Raw genomic sequence first — 20845 nt, forward strand, 5'->3', positions numbered from 1 at the left:
ACTTTTATTCCTTGTACACTAATAGTTTTGTTTTTAAAGCAGCTTGAAAGCGTTATTCTCTTTCTTCAGTTCTTGGGGAGTGAGAACAAACCACCGTTCATGAATTGTAAAAAGCAGCACTAGATAAATAGTGGCTCCATAGCTTTGTTTCTGCCTGTGCAGTACTTTCCTGCATAAAAAGGATGAAACATGTACAAAAGGGAAATGTTAACCTATGTACTCCCCATATTCAGAATTACCATTGAATTCCCCCCCTTTATGTGTTAATTCACTGTCTATCAAATCCTCAAATTACTGAGTCCTGTGTAATGCATATGCACTTCAAATCCTTTTTAAAGGCTAACAGGGAAGGCCTGTAAAGAATAAGGAAAATTGAAAACCTGCGTTCCTTCACTAGCCTTTTTTTTAATAACCAAGTTCAACAGTAGCATTATAAACTTAGTTATCATTTTAAGGTTTCTGAAAATTAAAAGATTTCTTTTTCAGATTCATATAGATATTCCTCGTATGAGTCCGGAAGCTTTAATTCTTCAACCCAAAGCAACAGAGGCAAGTAATACTGCAAGATAATAAATCCAACTGGCCCATCTGTGTGATTTGCTTGTTTGTGTATTGTCGGAGTACACATTTCACTTTCTCTGGAGATGCCATACTGAAAAGTTCTTCTTCTTGGCAAGCAATCTTACACCCATACAAGACAGCCATTTCTGCATTCTTGAGGAAATTCCCTGGGATATTTAATGCCCTCAACAAGGGCTGAACAATGCTTATTGTCCTTCAGGAGCCCTAATGTTGACAACTGAAGTTCAGTTGGGGCAAGCAGGGGAAGGCAAATGAGGCAGAAGATGAAAACTGGTGGACTCAAGCCACAGTTCATAGCCTACTGGAAAGAGGGATACACTCTCCTAAAGCTTGCATTACCCACATCTAATTTTCTCCCCCAATTTCTGATGCTGCAAACTTTTAGGGGCTTTGACCCTTATGATGTGGAAATAATTTGGGGGGCATTTATTAGGATAAGAGTAAATATCCCCTTAAAATTATAATTAATCACTCAACCCATGAACTCTCTTAATTAGTCTTGAAATGGCAATAAAAGTAAGTTGGGGAGGCATATTTTCCATGAGGTATCCATCAGTTTAGTTGAACTTGCCCATACAGCACTGTGCTATAAAGCAATTGTACTATAGTGCTGAGGCTCAGGGTTAGTTGAGCAAGAAGCTAATCTTCCAGACCCAGATCTTGTCACTGCTGGGGAGATAAGTTTCCCACTTGTCTTTTTTACTGGCTCTCATTTTTTTGCAAGTCACAGTCTACTTGATTTCAGTTCTTTGACTTTACAGCAGCGAGAGTTACAAATGTCAACCATAAATAGAAGTGATGCTTCTAATGATTGGTGATCTTATTCTATGATCTCCTGTATTATCATGACAATATAGCTTCGTAGATGCATCCCCCTCCAGTGTAATGTCTGTGGTGTTTAGGATATATATGTAGAATAGAGGTATTTTTTTGGAAGTATGCATAACTCTTCATTGTAGAAAATCAGCTTTCTACAACATGGGAGGAGGTGAAAGAGTATCCAAGGTCCTAAAGGGCTCGAGTAGCATTCTTGGCCCACTTCCAAATGGCAAACTGCTTTTGAAGCTGATAGGTGTTTCAAAATATGTTTGTTATGGTGTGAGAGGCTGCTTTAAAAGAGAAATAGTCCGAAAGCCGCCTGGGCGTGTGCAGGACTCTCAATGCATCTAAAGAAGCTCTTTGAATTTTGGCTATGAAATGTAGGAAGGAGAACAAACCTTGTTAAAAATGGTACATTTGTAACAATTTAAATTTTCTATAAAGGCTTAATTTTTACATAGTGCTAGAAATCTTTAAACGTTTTCCTTGAATAATCAAGAAACTGAATTTATGCTAATTATGTATGCTGATACTCACTTGCATTTTATTATGCCTACATTTTGTGCCTTCTGATTTCATTGCTTTACAGCTCTTTACATTTCTTCCCCAGATCTTTGAAAGAATTTTGTTTATCTGGGCAATACGTCATCCAGCCAGTGGATACGTTCAGGGCATAAATGATCTGGTTACTCCTTTTTTTGTTGTCTTCACATGTGAATATACTGGTAAGAAAAGTTACATCAACATTGTATATTCTTGTAATCTGAAATTTTAAGAGTGTCAGTGTATAGTATCTTTGTAGAGTTTTAGGGGTTAAGTTATTAAAAATGTGCTTATGTATGCAGAATTGCCTGTCAGTTAAATTTTTATTTGAATTTGTTTCAAAATATTACACCCCCCCCCCCAATGAAAGCCATGCATTTCAAGAATAGTTTTTGTGGATTCTTACGGCCGTGGTCATACAGACATAATTTTATTTGTATGCCACCCTTCAGTAGTTAAACCATGCTAAGGTGGCTTAAAACGTGAAGAAAAATGCATAATTCCAAAACTAACAAAAGTTGTTGGCATCCATCTTTCTCAAGAGACAATGGAGTGCCAGGGGTGAAGTCAAACGGCCCAGGGTGCAAAAGCCTGGGCAGTGTGTATGGAGGTCCTGGGCCGTCCAGATGACAAGACCCTTCTCTTGGCCTCACTGATGTGGTCCAAAGGAAAGCAGAGCAATATGTTTGGCACCACCGCTGTTGCAGGAGTTGCCAGAAGGAGGCAAATAAATCACAATACATTCTAAAATAAAGATACTAAAATTTGTATCAATAACAGCAACAACCTCCCCGCCCCCAAATACTCCAGTCCAAGAGTCTGTTCAGTAGCCTCAGCTTTTGTAGTTGGAGTCAGTCAGGACCCCGCCCTCCCACGCCAGGTGGAAAAAGGCCTGCAAGGCAGGGATCAGGTCTTCCAGGACTCAGCCAAGATGGTCAATGTTCCATCCCCCTTCTCTCCCTCCATCCCTTCCCAGTTGGTTGTGCTTCACACGCCTCATCAATATAATAAACTAGATTGATTTTGTTTTTAATAGAGGGCAGATTACCCTTGAAGAGTTGAACGGCTGTCCACTTATTTGACAGGAAGGCTTCTCTTTTGCTGTGCTTCAGTTCATAGGAAGTCCTTTCCCCCCATACTGAGCAGTTAATGAGAATTGCTGTAGCTTGCTCCCCTAATAATCTATTAAGTAGAGTAGGGGGCTACTCTAGAGAGTGTTTACAGTTTCTGCCTCTTACTCCCTCATTTGACAGATAATGAAAATGTTCCTAATGAGCCTAGAACAGTAGGATCTGTGCTGGTATACTTTAGAGTTGTTAATTGAAATAAGTTTAAATGAGATGTGATTAGAGGATTGATATTCCATGTTAAATAGACCATTTAATTAATATAGTAAAAACGTTTGTCTTAAGTACTTTACCATCAGTTTACATTTCAAGTATATTGACTGTGTTTTTTTCTGAAATTTGCTATCAACAGACCAGGGTCTGTCTAATGGCCATTTGTGGTAATTGGGGACAATGCCATTGAAACATGGTTGCTGAACTACCCTTGGCATTAAACTTATTGCTGTGTTTGACTGGTAGAAAAGTGTATATCAGGGCACAAGTGTGTATACTGTAACTATAATCCCTGCTCCTAGAACACCTGCCCAGCTGTGGACCACTGGTGCTCTGAGTGCTCTGAGCACTTTTTTGGCAGCACTTTTGTGTAAAGGGAGGAGACATTACCTCTGACCAGCAACACCTGAGCCAGTTCTGGGCACCTTTAAATAAAAAGAGTGGAAGTATTATTGGTTCTCTAGTATTGGGTGGATGTACATGACATCTGCTTTTGAGAGGGAGATTGCTGGGCTACAGATCTCTGTAAATATGCAGTCCTAGTTGGCAAGTTCAATCTGCACAAGAGTATTTGTATTCTGTTGCTATCATAAATCTTCAATGTCGAGGTGGTGCAGTTTAGGGAATCTCCAGAATAATGACAGTTTTAGCAATGCCTTCTCCTGTAGTCATGAGAAAACAGTATGCAAACAGCGGACTGTTGTAAAAAGCCAATCTTTAGCTTGATTTAAAAAATATTTATATAAAAATTGTAATAGCAGCTTATGAGGATCTGCAAGAGCCTCTTTGGGATAAAAGAGATTAACTTTTGAATGACTGAAACATTGCAGTAAGGAGAGACATTCAGCTCATTCAGAAGAACAGCAAAATAGAGAGAGGAAGCTCAGCTAAGAACCAAGCAGTCTGTTGTCACATTGACTGCATTCAAACAATAATTCAAACCTTCATGAAATGAACCGTGGACAGACACTGTGCTGTGTGCTTGTCCCTCACCCTTCCTATCATGTACCAGCTTCATCACAAAGATCCTAGCTTGCACTGATTCACAGCTCCCCATTGTGCATACAGTACAGGGGAATTTTGGCTTGATGGTGGTTACCAAATCAGGGAAATAAAACACAATCTCATCCTGCTTTGGTCACTGACATTAAACTAGAATTTCACAGTTTGTATACAGTGGCCTGGCTTGCATGTCACAGAAAGCCAAAACAAACTATGGCTTACTGGGACCATCCCAATGTACTGGCTCCCAGAGAGGAACTCGCGCTTGCGGTCCTCCCTGACAGCTAAGCCAAGGTTTGACTTAGCATATTGTCTGAACCTAGGATCATAGTTAAGGCCTCTTCTCTGATAACCACAAATTGTAACCGTAGGACACACCTTACTACAGATTGTGATTAAGGAGGAGAAACCTGAATCAGGATCCCAGGTTGGAACAACATGCAAAGGCTTTGCTGCTGCATTGTGCTATGAGGCCTGGGGAGGAAGAAAGTAGGTGTGAGTTCCTCTGTTTGTGTAGCCTGGGTAAGCCAAAGTTTGGTTTACTGTGACATGCAAACAAAACCAATGAGGAACGCAGTTTAAAGCAAGCCAGGATATTCACATGGAAGTCTAGGACCTGGGGAAAGACAAGGGAGGAGTGCAGCCACGTGGTTTATAAACCATATAGTTTCATGAAGTATAACTTATTAAACTTGGCTCATTGTGCAAATGAGGCCATAGTCCTGTTCTAATGAACTTTCAGATTCCCTCATTTAAATGGCAACTCCAGTGTATGTTTCAGAACAGAGCCCATGAAGGCTCAATTGTTAACAATTACTCTGTTAATAATAATTAGAGTATCCTTGTGACAAGATAAGTAGATTTACACTGGCCCATAGGGATGTAGCAAGGCACTAATGCACAGAATTTGCCATAAGATGCATTTCAGTGATATAGGCATTTTTTCACATATTCCAATTATGAATTAAAATTGGATGACATTTACGGGAAGAAAAGCTATCATAGTTACGATGTTGATACAATAGATTATTATGAAGCTGACCTTGTAACTATTTGCATTTAATTTGCATTTGATTGCATTCCATTTCATGTGTCAAGTTGACTGGTCTGCTAAACCCTTATAGAATTTTTCATAATTGTTTGATTTCATAATTTCTGAAGCCAAGTGTTTAAGGTGTTTGTCTAGTTAAACAACATAAACCATCCTAAACTTAGATTTCATAGGTTTGGAAACTTTATAACATGTGAATTGGACATTGGACGCGAAAGGGTTTTAACAACGTTTTTGAGAGCAAGATCAATGCAGCACAACTTAAAAACGTTCATTGATGTGATAAATTAGCTTTCAGTGTTGAGAATACTTAATTGTAGCATGTTATGTGTTATGTTGTGTCCTGCTACTTTATCCATGGGTTATACCGTATTAAATTTAAGGATTCTTGTTATGATGATACATGGTACATGATCATGGGTGCAATGACGGCGAAGAAAAAGGAGCATATTGTTTTTCTGCTGAGAAAAGCAGTTACATCTGTCTAGGTTTGCTGTCTAGGTTTGCTGTGTCTTTATATTTAGTTTGAAGCATCCAGAAATTTGTTGTTCCACTGGATGATCTTTCAGGGCATCAAAACTTTAATGAGTGTATAATTCTCATACATATAACAGGCAATGTGTCCACATTTTTAAAAATCCAACACATCTTCTGGCAAGACCCTGCTTCCTGAGGGTACAGGGAATTGAGCCTTGGCAGTAGTTGCTCCCATCTAGTCCTTTAGAGCCAATCCTTTCCCAGTCAACACAAGGAGTTTTAATCAGTTTGTTTGGTCTTCTGTTGTAAGACTAAACTTTAAATTTCGTATTTTGAAATATATAACACGAAACTCGCAACATCAAATAACCCAACTCCCCACCACATGTAACCAGTCACCAGCACTTCATTTTGTTGTTGTTGTTACTTATTCATTTTGTTTTGTTTTAGTTGTTGTTAACATTCTTATGAAATCATGGACCTCTTTGAGTCTCAGAGTCTAAAATCTACATACCTTCCAATATTTGCTGGTACTTTTTCTATTGGTATAATTAACTCTTGTTACTGATAGTAGCTTTTACTGTAGGTGTCCTTACGTAATAGTCTCAGTGATCAAGTAACAACCAGGATGGCTTCTTAATGGGATGCTTTAAATCCATGTTCATTTTCCCAGGGCAGTAATAGAAAAAGTAGACTCGTATCTCATTCTCTGATACAACCCTATCTGCTAGCAAAGGGCTTAACCCATTTGCTAATGTTCCATTAGACGCTGAAGCCAATAGATGACTGATGAGACTTTAGCCTACCACGTTAATAGCTACTTCAAAAGGCTGCACTTGGCTGAGTGCAGGTTATATTTATAGCTTGGTAAGTTGTTGCTGTTCAGCACTGTGTCCTCCTGCGTTGCTCTGTTTGCTTAGCCTTGCTGGTGTAGTTGTCCTGTCGGTCTTTCCAGATGTGTAGTGACCATAGTTTCAGTTTATTTAACCTTCTCAGCCTCATCTGTAGGGATATATTCATGTAGTTACTATGTGACTTGACCTGTTCTGTGGACACAGGTTTAATTTTCTACACCTTCAGGAGTCTGGGAATAGAAATTTGCAGTAAGAATTTCCTTTTGTTTTCCACGGTCATGGTGACATGCTTTCCCCATGGCTGTAGCTTGTGTGACACGGGCCTTTCATGAACACATTCTCCCATTCTGCATCCTTGGTGATGGCAGAGCTGCATCACGTGAGGAAAGTTTCTAAAACATCTGAACCAGCCCATAGAGTTGGCGGCAGAAATCCAAGGAGCCAAAATAGCTGGTTTATGTTCTGAAACAATGCACTCCAAGGTGCAGTGTCCAAATTGGGTTTCTGCTGCCAATGGGAGTCATTTCCAAAGCTGCAGCAACATGTTTTGCTTTCCAGTGGCTCTGATCTATAGCATGCAGGAGGCTTGCTGCAGAACATAGCTCTTTTGGGGAAGCAGCTTTTTTTCTGTGGCAGTTCTATCAGCCGCATGAAAATGTTGAGGGATAATTTGAACTGGGAGCACGTCCATTGTCACCCAGAAGAGAAACCTGGACCCAGAGTTTACCGAACTTAGCTGATGCATTGTGTTTAAATGATTTGAATACACAACTATACTAAACTGTTCCATCTGAACTCTGGCTTTATAATTACCTTTGCTGAAATATCACAATGTGGCTTTTGCAAATGCAGTTGCTTCCAAATGCCACTCTTTATCAGTCAGCCTCCTTATGTTTGATGTATTCTTCTCATGCTTTCATTGAAATGGTGTTTGATAGGCCTATTGTGAGCATGATGCATGAGAGGTTATGGAAGGACAGTGCATTGTTGCTAATAAAAAAGATGCTGACAAAAGGGATCTAGCATAGCTGCCGTCTTTAAAGGATGGTTTATTGCACTGGTGTCAAAATGGAGAAGTGAGAGAGCACTTGGAGTAACTCCTTTGTCATCTTTAAAATAGATTTCATGAGCGTGGTAGGCTTAGTAAGCATCTCCAAGGGAATTGTGGATGTGAATAACAGAAGTTCTTCAAGTGCTCTCACTTCATTTTAGTGCCTAGTTTGTTTGCGCCCTGGGTGAAGCTCCATGGCAGCTGTATGCAAAGAGGAGCCCCATTACAACTTGCTCATGTATAATGGCTTGAAAAGCAAAGTGCATTGGAAACCTCTACAGACAGACAGAGCTGATGAAAGCTTTAGTTTCTAAAAATAGAATTTTTACACATTGTAGGATTCTGACGTTGGCTACTTCTTTTTTTAATGAAGTCAAGGTTTGGGAAGATAATTAGTTAGGTCTTTTTGATATGGTTATTGTGGTTGCCTACAACTCTAGACATTTGTTTTCCATTCTTGCAGTCAATCAAATGTCATAGTTATTACCTAATATGTGTAATTAGTGCTCCGTGCTAATCATAAGTTAAAATAAGGCTTAGTTTTGGAGTTTCCTGTAGGTTTACTCTCCATATTTCATAGTAAAGCACAGAGGATTTAAGTTATGGATAGTTTTATATTAGAAAGCATTTTTTCATGATTATAGAAGGCATCTTCTTTTTTTTTACCTTGAACTCTTATACTATATAGGGTACATTTGAGACAACAACTAAAAATCTTGTGTGGCGATGGGAGAACCATACCTCTGTACAATTTCTCACTACTGTTGTTCTTGAAATGGCCAGAGTCCACAAATGTGCTCCCTAGGTTACCATATTATCTAACCAGTGCCAGCTGGGCTTAAGAAGTACTTGAAAGCAGTAGGACACTTTGCATCTTAACAATATCTCTTAAGTTGCGTGCATGGTAGAGATGAGCCTCTGTTTTCTTTGGAGCCTGGAATTCAAAGATGAAGCAAGACTTCCTCTCCCCAAGGTGCGGGAGGAACAGATAGTACCGTAATTACCGTACAACAACTTCCTGACATTTAGAAAACACCTAAAGGCAGCCCTGTTTAGGGAAGTTTTTAATCTGTGATATTTTAATGTATTTTGTTACTTGTTGGAAGCCACCCAGAGTGGCCGGGGAAACCCAGCCAGATGGGCGGGGTATAAATAATAAATAATAATAACTTTAAGGTAGTTAGCACCACCACAATAAAGACATATTAGCAGAGAAGGAAGCAGCTGGGAAGGAAATGACGGGATTGGCCACTGGAGAGCAGTCAGAAGGACGGCCCTTTCCCCCAACGCCTGAATTGAGGTGCATGGCACCCCGTAGAGCGAGAGGGAGGCGCATTGGGATTCCCAAGCTGTTACGTTGGGTGCGAAACAGGAAGAAGCCATTGCGAGGTTCTGACTCAGACTAAGCAGGCATGTTTTCCAGACTCTTTGCACTGTAAATAATATGCACAATAAAAACACCTTAAAGACAAGGAGGTGTGGAGCGTTATTACTCAAGAGTAGCCACAATAACCTCCGACAAGTACCTTTTCTTCAATTCAAAGCCTATCCAGGAGTACATTTTTGAGCAGCATATATATATATATATATGTGTGTGTGTGTGTGTGTGTGTGTGTGTGTGTGTTTTCTTTCCGTTCAGGGGCAATTGCCGACTGCTATGTCAGTGTAATATGGGATTGCTAATTAAGTTGGTCTCGAAGAACTCTGAATTGTCCAAAATCATATAAACAAATTACTTATTTGCCTATATTCTGCTGATTGTATATTCCAGTGCTACTAGAGATGGTTTATATTGTATGTCTGCAGCATCTTAATCAGTGCTAGAAACATCTCATTGATGAAAAATCAGACGTGTCTTTATTGCAGCAATATCATTTTCCTTATTACTGCCAAAATCTCCTCCTCTTCAGGAAATCCAATTAACAAAATTATGATAAATTGGGCTGTTGCTACTCATGTCTGTGGGTTTGTTTACTGCTTTTTTGCACATTATGTACAATGATGCCATTGCACTGTGTGCTTGGATACTATTCATTATACACTATCTCAGTCCATTTACCCAGTCCAAAGATGCTTGCTCCTCTTTTTAAAGAACTATTTTCCAGGCTTCTCCAAGCTTTCACAAGCCATGGCTGAAACAAACTAAATGGCCTTGGCCCAATGTACCTGAAGGAGCCTCTCCACCCCCATCGTTCAGCCCGGACACTGAGGTCCAGCTCTGAGGGCCTTCCGGCGGTTCCCTCACCTCGAGAAGTGAAGTTACAGAGAACCAGGCAGAGGGCCTTTCTTGGTAGTGGTGTCCGCCCTGTGGAACGCCCTCCCATCAGATGTCAAAGAAATAAACAACTATCTGACTTTTAGAAGACATCTGAAGGCAGCCCTGTTTAGGGAAGTTTTTAATGACTGATGTTTTAATGTATTTTCAATCTTTTGTTGGAAGCCGCCCAGAGTGGCTGGGGAAACCCAGCTAGATGGACGGGGTATTATTATTATTATTATTATTATTATTATTGGTGTTAAATTTCAACGTATCTACTAGTGGCAACTGAAGGCCAGAAGATTGTTGCCTTACTGATCGCCACAAACAAGCACTGAATTCTGCTTAGCATGAATACTGACTGCAAGCTGCCGGGGGGGGGGGCTTGTTTTGAAAGACGACATGTAAATTCTTCAAGTAAAGTAAATACTTTGTATTAGTTCCTCTGAGGATTCACTAGCTTAGATCATTGCCTTCTACTGCAAATTATCAGCAAACTTATATAGTTTTAAATTCGTATTTAATTGTGGTAGAGCCAGTAGTTTTTGCAGCATTGGGAATTTGTACATATGCTATTGATGCTTCAAAGTAGTATGTTTTGCGTAATTGATTTGTAGACGGTGTAGATACACCATAACATTGATTAGTTATGGTTGAAAGTATAGTGCTGCTAGTTTACTGCACGGTGCAATCCTGTGCAGGTTTTCTCAGATGTCCTATTCAGTTGAATGGGACTTATTCCCAAGTAGGTTATTCCCAATTTCAGTAGAAATGGATATTTCTTTTCTTTTTACAGTTGCTTAATTCTGAAGGCTGTCAGCCATTTTACTTCAATAAGTAAACTAGACTTACATCAATTAAAGTGAAATAAATATATGTATGACAAAACCTCAGTTAAGACACCTTTTGCGAGATCCTGAAGAGATGAGAAGAAACTGTAATGCAAAATTACTATTTTAACAATCACTCACAGGCTGGAGAAATGGCCGTCTTTGGTAGTGCTTCATCCCTTTTGGGATTAGGGTATGTGCTGCTTTAAATGGCTTTCAACATAAGCAAGATCATTTCAGGATGACTGGGAAACATCCAGTTTAAATGACACATCGACTTCAGCTGTAGACAATATAATTTTGCTGCCATTCTTTCCATTAGAAGGAATGCTAATGGATGGTGGAAGTTGTAATCCAAAACATCTAGAGGGCACCAGACTGGGGAGGCCTGTTCTAGCCTGATACAACTTATTCTTCTCTCTAACAGCTATCTTAACTCCTAGCCCCTTTACTAGACCTCCTCTCTCTCCTCTAACTCCTGTTGGAAGACAAGTTTTTATTTTCAATTCATATTTTTTTTACTGAAATAATATTCATTTAAAAAAATAAAGCATTAAAATTGGATGGAATTGTGGCTTTTGGAAACACTTTATGTTTAACTGCTGTGCATTTGAAACTAAAGAGGCCATTTGGTTGGGAGTAGTTCCCTCCAATTGGTACCACTTCATTTCACACATGCAGTAAAAATAGTAATTTTTGTGCTGTTTGACCTACTTACTTAAACAGAGCAGCTTCATGCGATATAATTATTTGAGTGAGGTTTATTCATTCTAAAAGCCATATTGACTGTGGAAGTCTCAGTGCTCTGTTGCACTCTCTAGCTGTCGTTCGATATCTTGTCAACCCCGGCAGCTTCTTTTGCATATCTATTTATGCAACACTTCCCTTCTGCATATGATAGTTCTTGATATTTAGGTGTGTTGGAAAGTTTTTAGCAAACCTTTTGGTATAAATCTCACTTAAATTTTTTTTTTTTGAGACTGATGTGATTTCCCGGTCTCATTTTCAAATAAAGTTGCTGGAGCAATGTGCCTGAACATTGAGCACATTGAGTGCCTGGAGCCATGAGAACGAGATGTTTTACACTTGTTTACAAACCAAAAGTTTGGATAGTGACATTATTTGAAAAAGTCATAGACCTAGTCATAAATGCTTGTTATGCACTGTAGAGAGAAGAAAGCTTTAGGCTGCAAGCACAGAAATGGAGAACTTCCCAGATTTTGATCCTTGGATTAACAGCCATAATCGCTCAAGAGAGCTGCAGACCCGCTTAGTCATATTTAGATTCCAGCTGTTTTATAAGCAGTTGAATCTGCACTACCCAACATATTGTTTCAGCTTTTTGTTGTGTGCATCTGCTGCAGATGATCATTACTTTTGCTCTAAACCAGGCACCCCCAAACTTCAGCCCTCCAGATGTTTTGGACTTCAATTCCCATCTTCCCCGACCACTGGTCCTATTAGCTAGGGATCATGGGAGTTGTAGGCCAAAACATCTGGAGGACCGCAGTTTGGGGATGCCTTTTCTCTTGGCTTGTCAAAACTGTGCGGTTATCAAATGCAAAATAAAATAAAGAATGGAATGATAAATTATTTTTATTACCGAAATCTATATCTGACCTTTCTGTAAAATAAATGAGGTGGCACGTATATTAAAAGTGCACCATCATTGAAGAAAGGAATCAGTTCTGACAGATTCAATATATTAAGTCACAATAATTCGGCACTGCAGTCCCATGCTTAACTAGTAAGCCCCACTGAGTTCACTTGCACCTATTCCCAGGAAAGTGTGTAGAGGATTGCAATCTAGTTCTCCCAAATCATGCTTGTAATGTTGCACCACTCCTGAGAGGTATTCCTTCTTCTCTGAGCTTCAGCGTTTTTGTCATTCGGAAAGCTCTAACTCAGGGGTCAGCAACCTTTTTCAGCCATGGGCCGGTCCACTGTCCCTCAGACCTTGTGGTGGGCCGGACTATATTTTGAAAAAAATAATAATGAACGAATTCCTATGCCCCACAAATAACCCAGAGATGCATTTTAAATAAAAGGACACATTTTACTCATGTAAAAACATGCTGATTCCTGGACTGCCTTTGAGAAGGCAAATGGGCCGCATCCGGCCCCTGGGCCTTAGGTTTCCTACCCCTGCTCTAACTCCTACATCTTCCTTACTCTGTAAATGTTTTGTGATTGGCTTTCCAAATTCCTTAGATATTTTTAACAGTACAGCCTTCCAAAGAGAGATGAATTGCAGGTGGTTACTTGCCCACTTTTCCAAATTCCCTGTTTGATTCTAAGTTGCAGATGCATCCTGAATGAGGATGTTGGAATTAAACACATCTGCTCCACAAAACAGCTTTCGGACCACTACCGGCCTTCTCTGAGGGCGCTGAGGTAAGACGTGCTTATTGGTGCTCTTCGGACCTTTTTTAATCTTTTACATTTTTAACTTAATTGACCCTCTGGATGCCAACTCTACCTCCTGGAAACAACTTTAAAGATTTCAAAGACTTTGAAGCACTTTACATTTACTGCCGGTTCCCTGCTATAACAACGCTCTGAGAGCTTTGGCCCAGCTCCAGCCTGCTCCCTGTCTCGCTCTTATCAGCCGGCCGGCCAAGGTTGCCAGAGAGGGGAGAATGCTGCTGCTCTAATCGGGGAGAGGTGAGAGCAAAAGCTGGAGAAAAGGCTTGGCAGGAGGACGTTCTGTGGGTTTGTTTAAAGCCTGGATAAGACATTCCCTGTGCCTAACCCCAGCAAGATCCCCCTTCGTTACTACCTCATTTTATGGTGAGCTGGCGTGCCGAACAGAGTTGTTGGAGCTGCAAGACTGCGACCTGCCGGTAAGCAAGTCTATGCGGAGGTGAGGAGGAGAAGCTGCGGTGGTTGCAGCAAAGTTTGCTCCCTTTCTCTGAGCCCCCGTCACCCCCCTGGTTTTTTTTTTTAAATGAACTTATTTTAAATTTGAATTTTAATAAACTCATTTTAAATTTGGGTCGATCATGGGCTGCAGCAAGCGTTTGAGGGAGAAGGAAGAGCCTTTGCCCCTCCCTAAGCCAAAGTTAAAGAGAACAGACCTGCAAAGGGGCAAAGGAGGGAGTGGCCAGGCAAATTCTCAGGCTGAAGTAGAAACCTACAACCGCTTTCTCCCTCTGGAAGACCTTGAAACATCCCATACCCTGAAGGCACAGTGCTCTTTCTCTCAATCAAGAGTCCAAATGAGTACACCAAAAATCAAGCAGACCCTTTTGGCCGAGGAAGCAATGCCAGACCCAGCGGAATGCCTCAGAAGTGAGCAGTTGCATTTGATTATCAGGACTCTTCATTGTATTTTTTAAAAAATGGATGAAATATCCTTACAAGTATCTAACCTCATGCAGAAAGTTGGGAACCCTGAACCCAATCCATTACAAAGTCTACCCTATGAAAGAAAGCCTCCAGTTGACCAACCCCCCAAAGTTGAAAACAGGAGGAAGCATAAATATTGTTCAAATAACCAATTAAATAAACAAGTGTTAGTCCTGCATCCAAAGAAAATCTGCCTTTCAATTTGGAATGGAACAAGAAAATGGCTAAATTTAGAAGGGGCAAAGGATTGTTTAAGCAAAATTTTAAAGATCAAGCACCAACAAATTGACCTACATGCGGTGCTTCCTCTCTTACAGCGAGATGGCCTCCTTAAAGTGATACTAGCCTTTCATTCCTCAGAGATTCCTTTTGAAATAGTGCGTCGGAAAAAGACTTTAGCTACAATTAACATCATCCCTACGAGGGTGTTTGTGGACAACACGATTAAACCTCTATTATGCAGAGTTGCCGGAAATACTCCTCCAAGAGCAGAATGCCCTATCATATCAAGAAATGAGATTGACACCCAATCTTCCCAGTCAAATCTACCCCCTCTCCGAACATCTGAGGGGCCTGATCCTGATAATCTGCAAACATCCCTGGATGAAAATGCACTTATCATCTCCTTTGGTGACCTCCCGCTGAAAGAGCAAGCAGAAACAATACAGAGACTTGATATGCTCAAATCACAATTTCTGCAAGTACATAATAAAATTAAGAACCAAAATAATCTGGTTGCAACGTGTCTGTTGGAAACAGATGACCTCCTTCAATTTAGCCCAATACCTAAATCTATGGTTGCTCGGCAAGCTCCAGTGATGAAGGCGATGCCTGAAATGAACACTGTCCTGCGAGAGGCTTCTCCACCACCCTTACAAATAAATCTTGACCCACTTTCTCTGGAGATCCCAGTGATGGAGGATGTCCCTACCCACCGACATGATCCAAATTATCCTTCGACGCATTCTTCTATGCCGGATCTTGAACCTTCTTCTACATCAGATAAAATAACATCTAACCTACAAATGAACATTCAAAGGAGCTCTCTTTCAATATCTGGCCCACCAAGGGGAACTCGGTCACCCCAACAAACACGGGATGATCCTACTACTATATTACAAGACTTTAGGGAGGATTTGATTGAAGATCCGATGGGCCATATAAATAAAATTATCCAACCTCCAAAGGAAATTCCAGTTAGTGGTACTACCTCTGCTGACCCTTTCTTCACTCCCCTGAGTAATGCCCCTTTACATCTATCAACTTTTTCTGAAAAGCTGATTATTCCAGGCCAAGGAGTTACCTCTAGTGGAACGAGCGTACCAACCTCGCAGCTAAATCATCCCAACAAATCTATTCTGCTAGGATGTTCTGCTCGGTCGCTACCCTCCCAAAGAAAAATTACAGATTTTTTGGGGGCTGAAATTCCCCTCAACTCAGAGCCCCTTCCCCACCTGAATTGACTATCAAATAACCAACCTAAATACCCCCCTATGCTATTTTTATGTTGGAACATCGCAGGATGGAGAGGGAAGAAATTCGATCCTGACTTCTTGAAATTTATAAACTCATTTCAGATAATCCTCCTACAAGAAACCTGGGAAGAGGAGGCGATTGAGATAAATGGTTACGATCTTATTTCACTTCCAGCATGCCCCTCTCCCAAAGGTGGACGTTCTAGAGGGGGCCTGACGATAGCCATCTCCCTCAAACTACAGGCAAAACTCACGCTTGTAAAATCATTTCCTCCCTACGCTATCACAGGCTTGATTTCAGGAGGAAAATTTGAGTTACTGATTACAAATGTTTACTTCCCCCCTGGGGGCCAACTGTCAGATCTCCATCTTAAATGGGAAACCCTCGAGGATCATTTATCTTCCTGTTACACCAAGTACCCGAACGTCCCCTCAGTATTGGGTGGTGACTTTAATGCTCGTACAGGTGCAAATTGGGAGGCTCTAACCAAGGACAAGTGGTGGGTTCCCTCTGGCCACCAAAACCTGGACCTATTTCCACTTGCACAGAGACTATCGAAAGATGATAGAGTGAACAAAGCGGGTGTTCTTCTGTATCAACTAATAATCCGTCTAAACCTAATTATTTTAAATGGTAATTGTCCCCCTGATATTCCTGGCGAATTCACCCATTTGAGTACAATCTCAAACAGTGTTCTCGATTACTTAATAGTCTCTAGGGATTTATTCTCAAATTTTCTTTATTTTAAAATAGAAAATGTTCAGCTAAGCGACCACCTCCCCTTGGTTGCCAAACTCTCCTTGGATTGGCAGCCGGTCGAGACTATGCATCCCACACATTTGGGAATAAATGCTGTCGCCCAAGTGAGAGGAATAAAATGGTCCGTAGTCCAGGCCCAAAAATATATGGAATTCTTCCAAAAAGAAATAGTTCAAATTGATATCGTTCCCACGTTAGACTCATCTGAATATAACAATACTTTGAATTTATTTTCCTCATTCATGGAAGATTTTACGTCCTTTTTTACAGTACCAGCACATCGGGTAAATCGGATTCATTTTAAGGCTGGTGCTCCTTGGTTTAATCTACAATGTAAGCAGGCTAGATCTTACCTTTGTGCCATTTATAATGATTACAAGTCATCTGGTGCTTTAGTATTGCCTCCGAATTATCAGCAAGCAAAAACTGCATATAAGCAGGTACAGAAAATTGCCAAATATGAGTGGCAAAAAAATCGATGGCAGGCGCTAATTGCTGCCTCCCGATCTCAAAGTTCACGGGAATTCTGGCATCTGGTTAATAGAAGATCAAAGAAGTACCCTTTGACAGTTATCCCTGCCCCGGTTTGGGAATTATTTCTAAAGAAATATTTTTCGTTGACAGAACCTTCTACTCATTCTTCTGATGATTTAATCAAGCACCTACCCATCTGGCCAAATACTGAACCGGATGAAATTTTAGACTTAATCTCCAAATTCCTTACCATGGTTCAAGAGTAAGCTGCCTTTTTTTGTATACAGTGGTACCTCACAAGACGAATTTAATTCGTTCCGCGAGTCAATTCGTTTTGCGAAAAATTCATCTTGCAAATCGCGGTTTCCCATAGGAATGCATTGAAATTTCTTTTTTGCCCATAGGAATGCATTAATTAAATTTCAATGCATTCCTATGGGAAACCGCGATTTGCAAGATGAATTTTTCGCAAAACAAATTCGTCTTGCAAGTCACCATCAGATTGCAAGACTCATTCGTCTTGCGAAAAATTCGTCTTGCAGGGCATTCGTCTTGCGAGGTACCATTGCATCCTGGTTACAACATTAATGCAACTGTCAGAATGTGCTCCTGAAACTTGTTGGTTGAATTATCCCCTCATGAAAATATTTTGTACGTTTCCAGCTGTTGCATATAACTGTCTCTTCCTTCATGTGGAACATTGTATTCACATTATATCGTGTATTGCAAAGCAGAAAGTCCAGTTCTCTCGCAGGCAAGTAGGTAATAATGCACAAATCATTTTAGCGGATTCTCTGGCAACATTCCTAGCATCATTGACTAATAATTGTTAGCAAATAGTGAGGCAAACGTCATAGGCCTAGCGATCTGCTCCACTTAAAGTGTACAGTTTTGATGTATCAGCATAGCAAACCATATTTGTGCAGCCATAGAACTTCTTGGTATATGTAACCATAAAATTGTAAACAGTTCTTTCATTTGAATGAAACCAGGCCATTTTGAGAAACAACAAATATGAATTAATTGGAACCATGGAAGGGTTAGCTTTGTAGTGTTTCATTGAATCCACAGTAACTTTCTGTGTTCGGTAGTAATTAGCACAGATTGATTACAAAAGTTTAATAGTTGAGGGTTGTGGCAAAATGTAATTCTTGACTGATTCCCCCCCCCCAAAAATTTTGTAAACATATTTATAATCCCAGTAACAGTATTAACAGTGACTTGTGGAATAATGAGTTGCTCTGTAATTAGGTTATGCTAATGAAACAGTCTGTTGCATGCTGTGTATTTCCTTATGAAAAATTAAAATACAAATTATGAGTCTTTGATTCATTGTTCATACTAAAGGAGCTTTCTGAATTCACTTTCACTTATCCAAAGGTGCTTTTAATTAGCTAAGTATTGGCAATTTAATATATCTGAATATATCAAGGCAGAGCAGTGGTCAAGGGCATTTAGTAAATGGCATCTAAAAATAAAATTCCTTTCATTGTTTACTTGCTCTTCCACACCATGAAGCCCTTTTTGTGATTTAGTATCACTGAAACAGAAGTGGCATTTTATTCAGTATTCTTTGTGAATCTGAACATGTTTTATAGCTTGTTTATAACATGAGTTTGGTGAATTGATTCAAAGCAGCACATAAATCAGATGTTCTTACTGTGAGTCATGGCACTAGTGGGCCCCACTAGTGGGTCTCTCTTTATTTCCAGGGTTCCCCCACCCCACCCCAATACAACAACATGCCATTACTGCTCTGTAGCCCTTTTAAGAGAGTGGCTCTGTATATGTCATGCTTGAATTCTATGTACACATCTAATAACATTAAAAAATAAATAAAAATAAGATACGTATTCTTGCATTTTTATTTATTTTTGTTTTAAAGGGGGGGAGTAGAGCTCAAAAGGTACCGAGTTTCGTTTACAAGTGAGTCCCACAAAGTTGTGTACAGGTGGATCCTACTTCAAAACCTTTGAGAAGTGCAGATATAAATTATTTTTGAAATATCATTCCTTTTCAGGCTCAAAATAGTCATTAATGAAGAACACGCAGCTACTATGGGAAAAGTTGACATGATGTGTTGTAAGCTGCTCAGCCTTAACAGGTTGTGTGTAGGGTCAGAGAAACTCAAAACAGTGTTGCATCATGCATTGTGAGGTAGCAGTAGGCAGTTCTCCTTGAAGGAAGTGCTTATTTAATGGCATCAGTAAACTACTGCGGCCCAGACACCAGAACAGCAGCATGTCTCTTTCTCAGATCTGTAGCTTGCTATGAAAGCAAAGCTTGTATGTTTTCGGACTTCATAAATCTGTAAAAATTCATCTCTGGCACCTGTTAGTGATGGTGACCATCCTGGATTATAGGTGGTAGTCTCTTCAATCCAGGCAGCAACCCAACAATTTGATTGTACATTCTGGTGCTTTTGAACCACCAAAAGACCATCACTGGGCTTGCTCTCAATTTCACCATTCAATAATGCATCTTGAGATGTTGCAAACTGTAATTAATTCACTTTTCATTGTGTTGCTTTGCTGCTTCCTGTGGAGAAGGCGTCTTGTTAAAGCCCTTCTAAATGAATTACTCTTTTTTTTTTTTGCTCAGAGGAGATTTTCACAAGAATAGGATAATATTCTGTGAAGGAGTAAACAGCAGCTAACAGCAGTGCTTGCAGCAACCGTAGCACTTGGATCAGCATGTCACAGCAGTTTTTCTTTAGGCAGCTATTTTGCTATCTTCCACACTTACACAGACAGCGTGATGAGAATCGCCGCAGGAAGCTGAAGAAAATGAGAGACATTGCTGTGAGACATTATAATTGGGATTTTTTGTACAGTGATATCTTCCTATCCACCCAGATATTGACAAAGATGCATGTTGTCCTGCTACTTAGAAAAGAAAAGAAAATCTACATACTATTTAATTCTTATGCTGCAGCGTTTGTGGATTAAACTTGTTGATAGCCCTAAAAGACATCTTAACTCTGCTTCTAAAAGGATTACATTATTCATGCAGTTCCATTCTCAGCATTAGCTCTGCTTTTCTCAAATGGTCCCTTATTCTGTATTCTTAATGAGTCTGTATGGATTGCTCATCATATTCTACACACTCTCCCTCCCTCTGTGCTCTGCAGATCTGCTAGTGAATTTACAGTTGACAGCTTTTTCTCCGGTAGCATTCCTGTGCCATCTAGTAGGATATAATGGCCAGAAACCAGCAGATGAAGCCTTTCCTCCTCAATTGAGTCTTTGTGGCTGAAGATGAAAGAGTTCCACCTGCTCATTCTTGCCTGATAAGAACCAGTTAAATATACAGGCCCAGCCAGCAGAACGCTGACAGTCTTAGCTGAAATTTGAGGTAGAAGACAAAATGGGGCAAATAACTAACCACTCTGATTGAACACCCCCCAGAGTTTACTTTCTGATTGCACTGTGGAGCTAGGTAGTTCTTAAGATTTTGAAACCTTTTTTTAAGGCCAGAGGAGTAACATTTGCACACTTTGGACATTCTTTTTGTTTGAATGCTAGATGGATCATCAGGCTAAGAGGTATCTGCAAACACAGCCTCTCAGAATTATTTCTCTTCCCTTTTCCACAGGAATGGGGAACCCTCTTGAGCTTGAGAGGTTCATTCCCTACTGGGCAGCTTTCTCAGGGCTGTAGTGGCAGTGAGGACCGGAGGCAAAAGTGAGCAGAGCAATTAATGTAGATTTTCCCTTTGCATAGTAAGATAGTTTCTGTACATACCCACACTCCTTTCTGTTTGCCAACCGGACAAACAAAATGCATTATTGGGAGCATTCCAGCCAGGCAAAAATGTCTGGTATGAATCAGGTCATAGAATAGAATCATAGAATTGCAGAATTGGAAGGCACTCCAAGGGTCATCTAGTTCAGCCCCCTGCAATGCAGGAATCTCAGCTAAAGCTTCCATGGGAGATGGCCATCCAGCCTTTGCTTTAAAACCTCCAGGGAAGGAGAGTCCAC

General features: G+C 40.3%; 1 protein-coding gene across 3 annotated transcripts in view; it reads left to right on the forward strand.

Moving 5' to 3' along the window:
• Positions 1-20845, forward strand: part of TBC1D22A (TBC1 domain family member 22A) — a 116011-nt gene that overhangs the window by 31998 nt on the left and 63168 nt on the right. For all 3 annotated transcript variants that reach the window (XM_035128569.2, XM_035128570.2, XM_035128568.2), the window contains 2 exons: positions 487-549; positions 2012-2126. In XM_035128569.2, the coding sequence (XP_034984460.1) occupies positions 487-549; positions 2012-2126 (178 nt within the window). The remainder of the gene's footprint in view (positions 1-486; positions 550-2011; positions 2127-20845) is intronic.

This window comes from Zootoca vivipara, chromosome 10 (genome assembly GCF_963506605.1).
Source record: "Zootoca vivipara chromosome 10, rZooViv1.1, whole genome shotgun sequence".
In the NCBI taxonomy this organism is placed as follows: domain Eukaryota; kingdom Metazoa; phylum Chordata; class Lepidosauria; order Squamata; family Lacertidae; genus Zootoca; species Zootoca vivipara.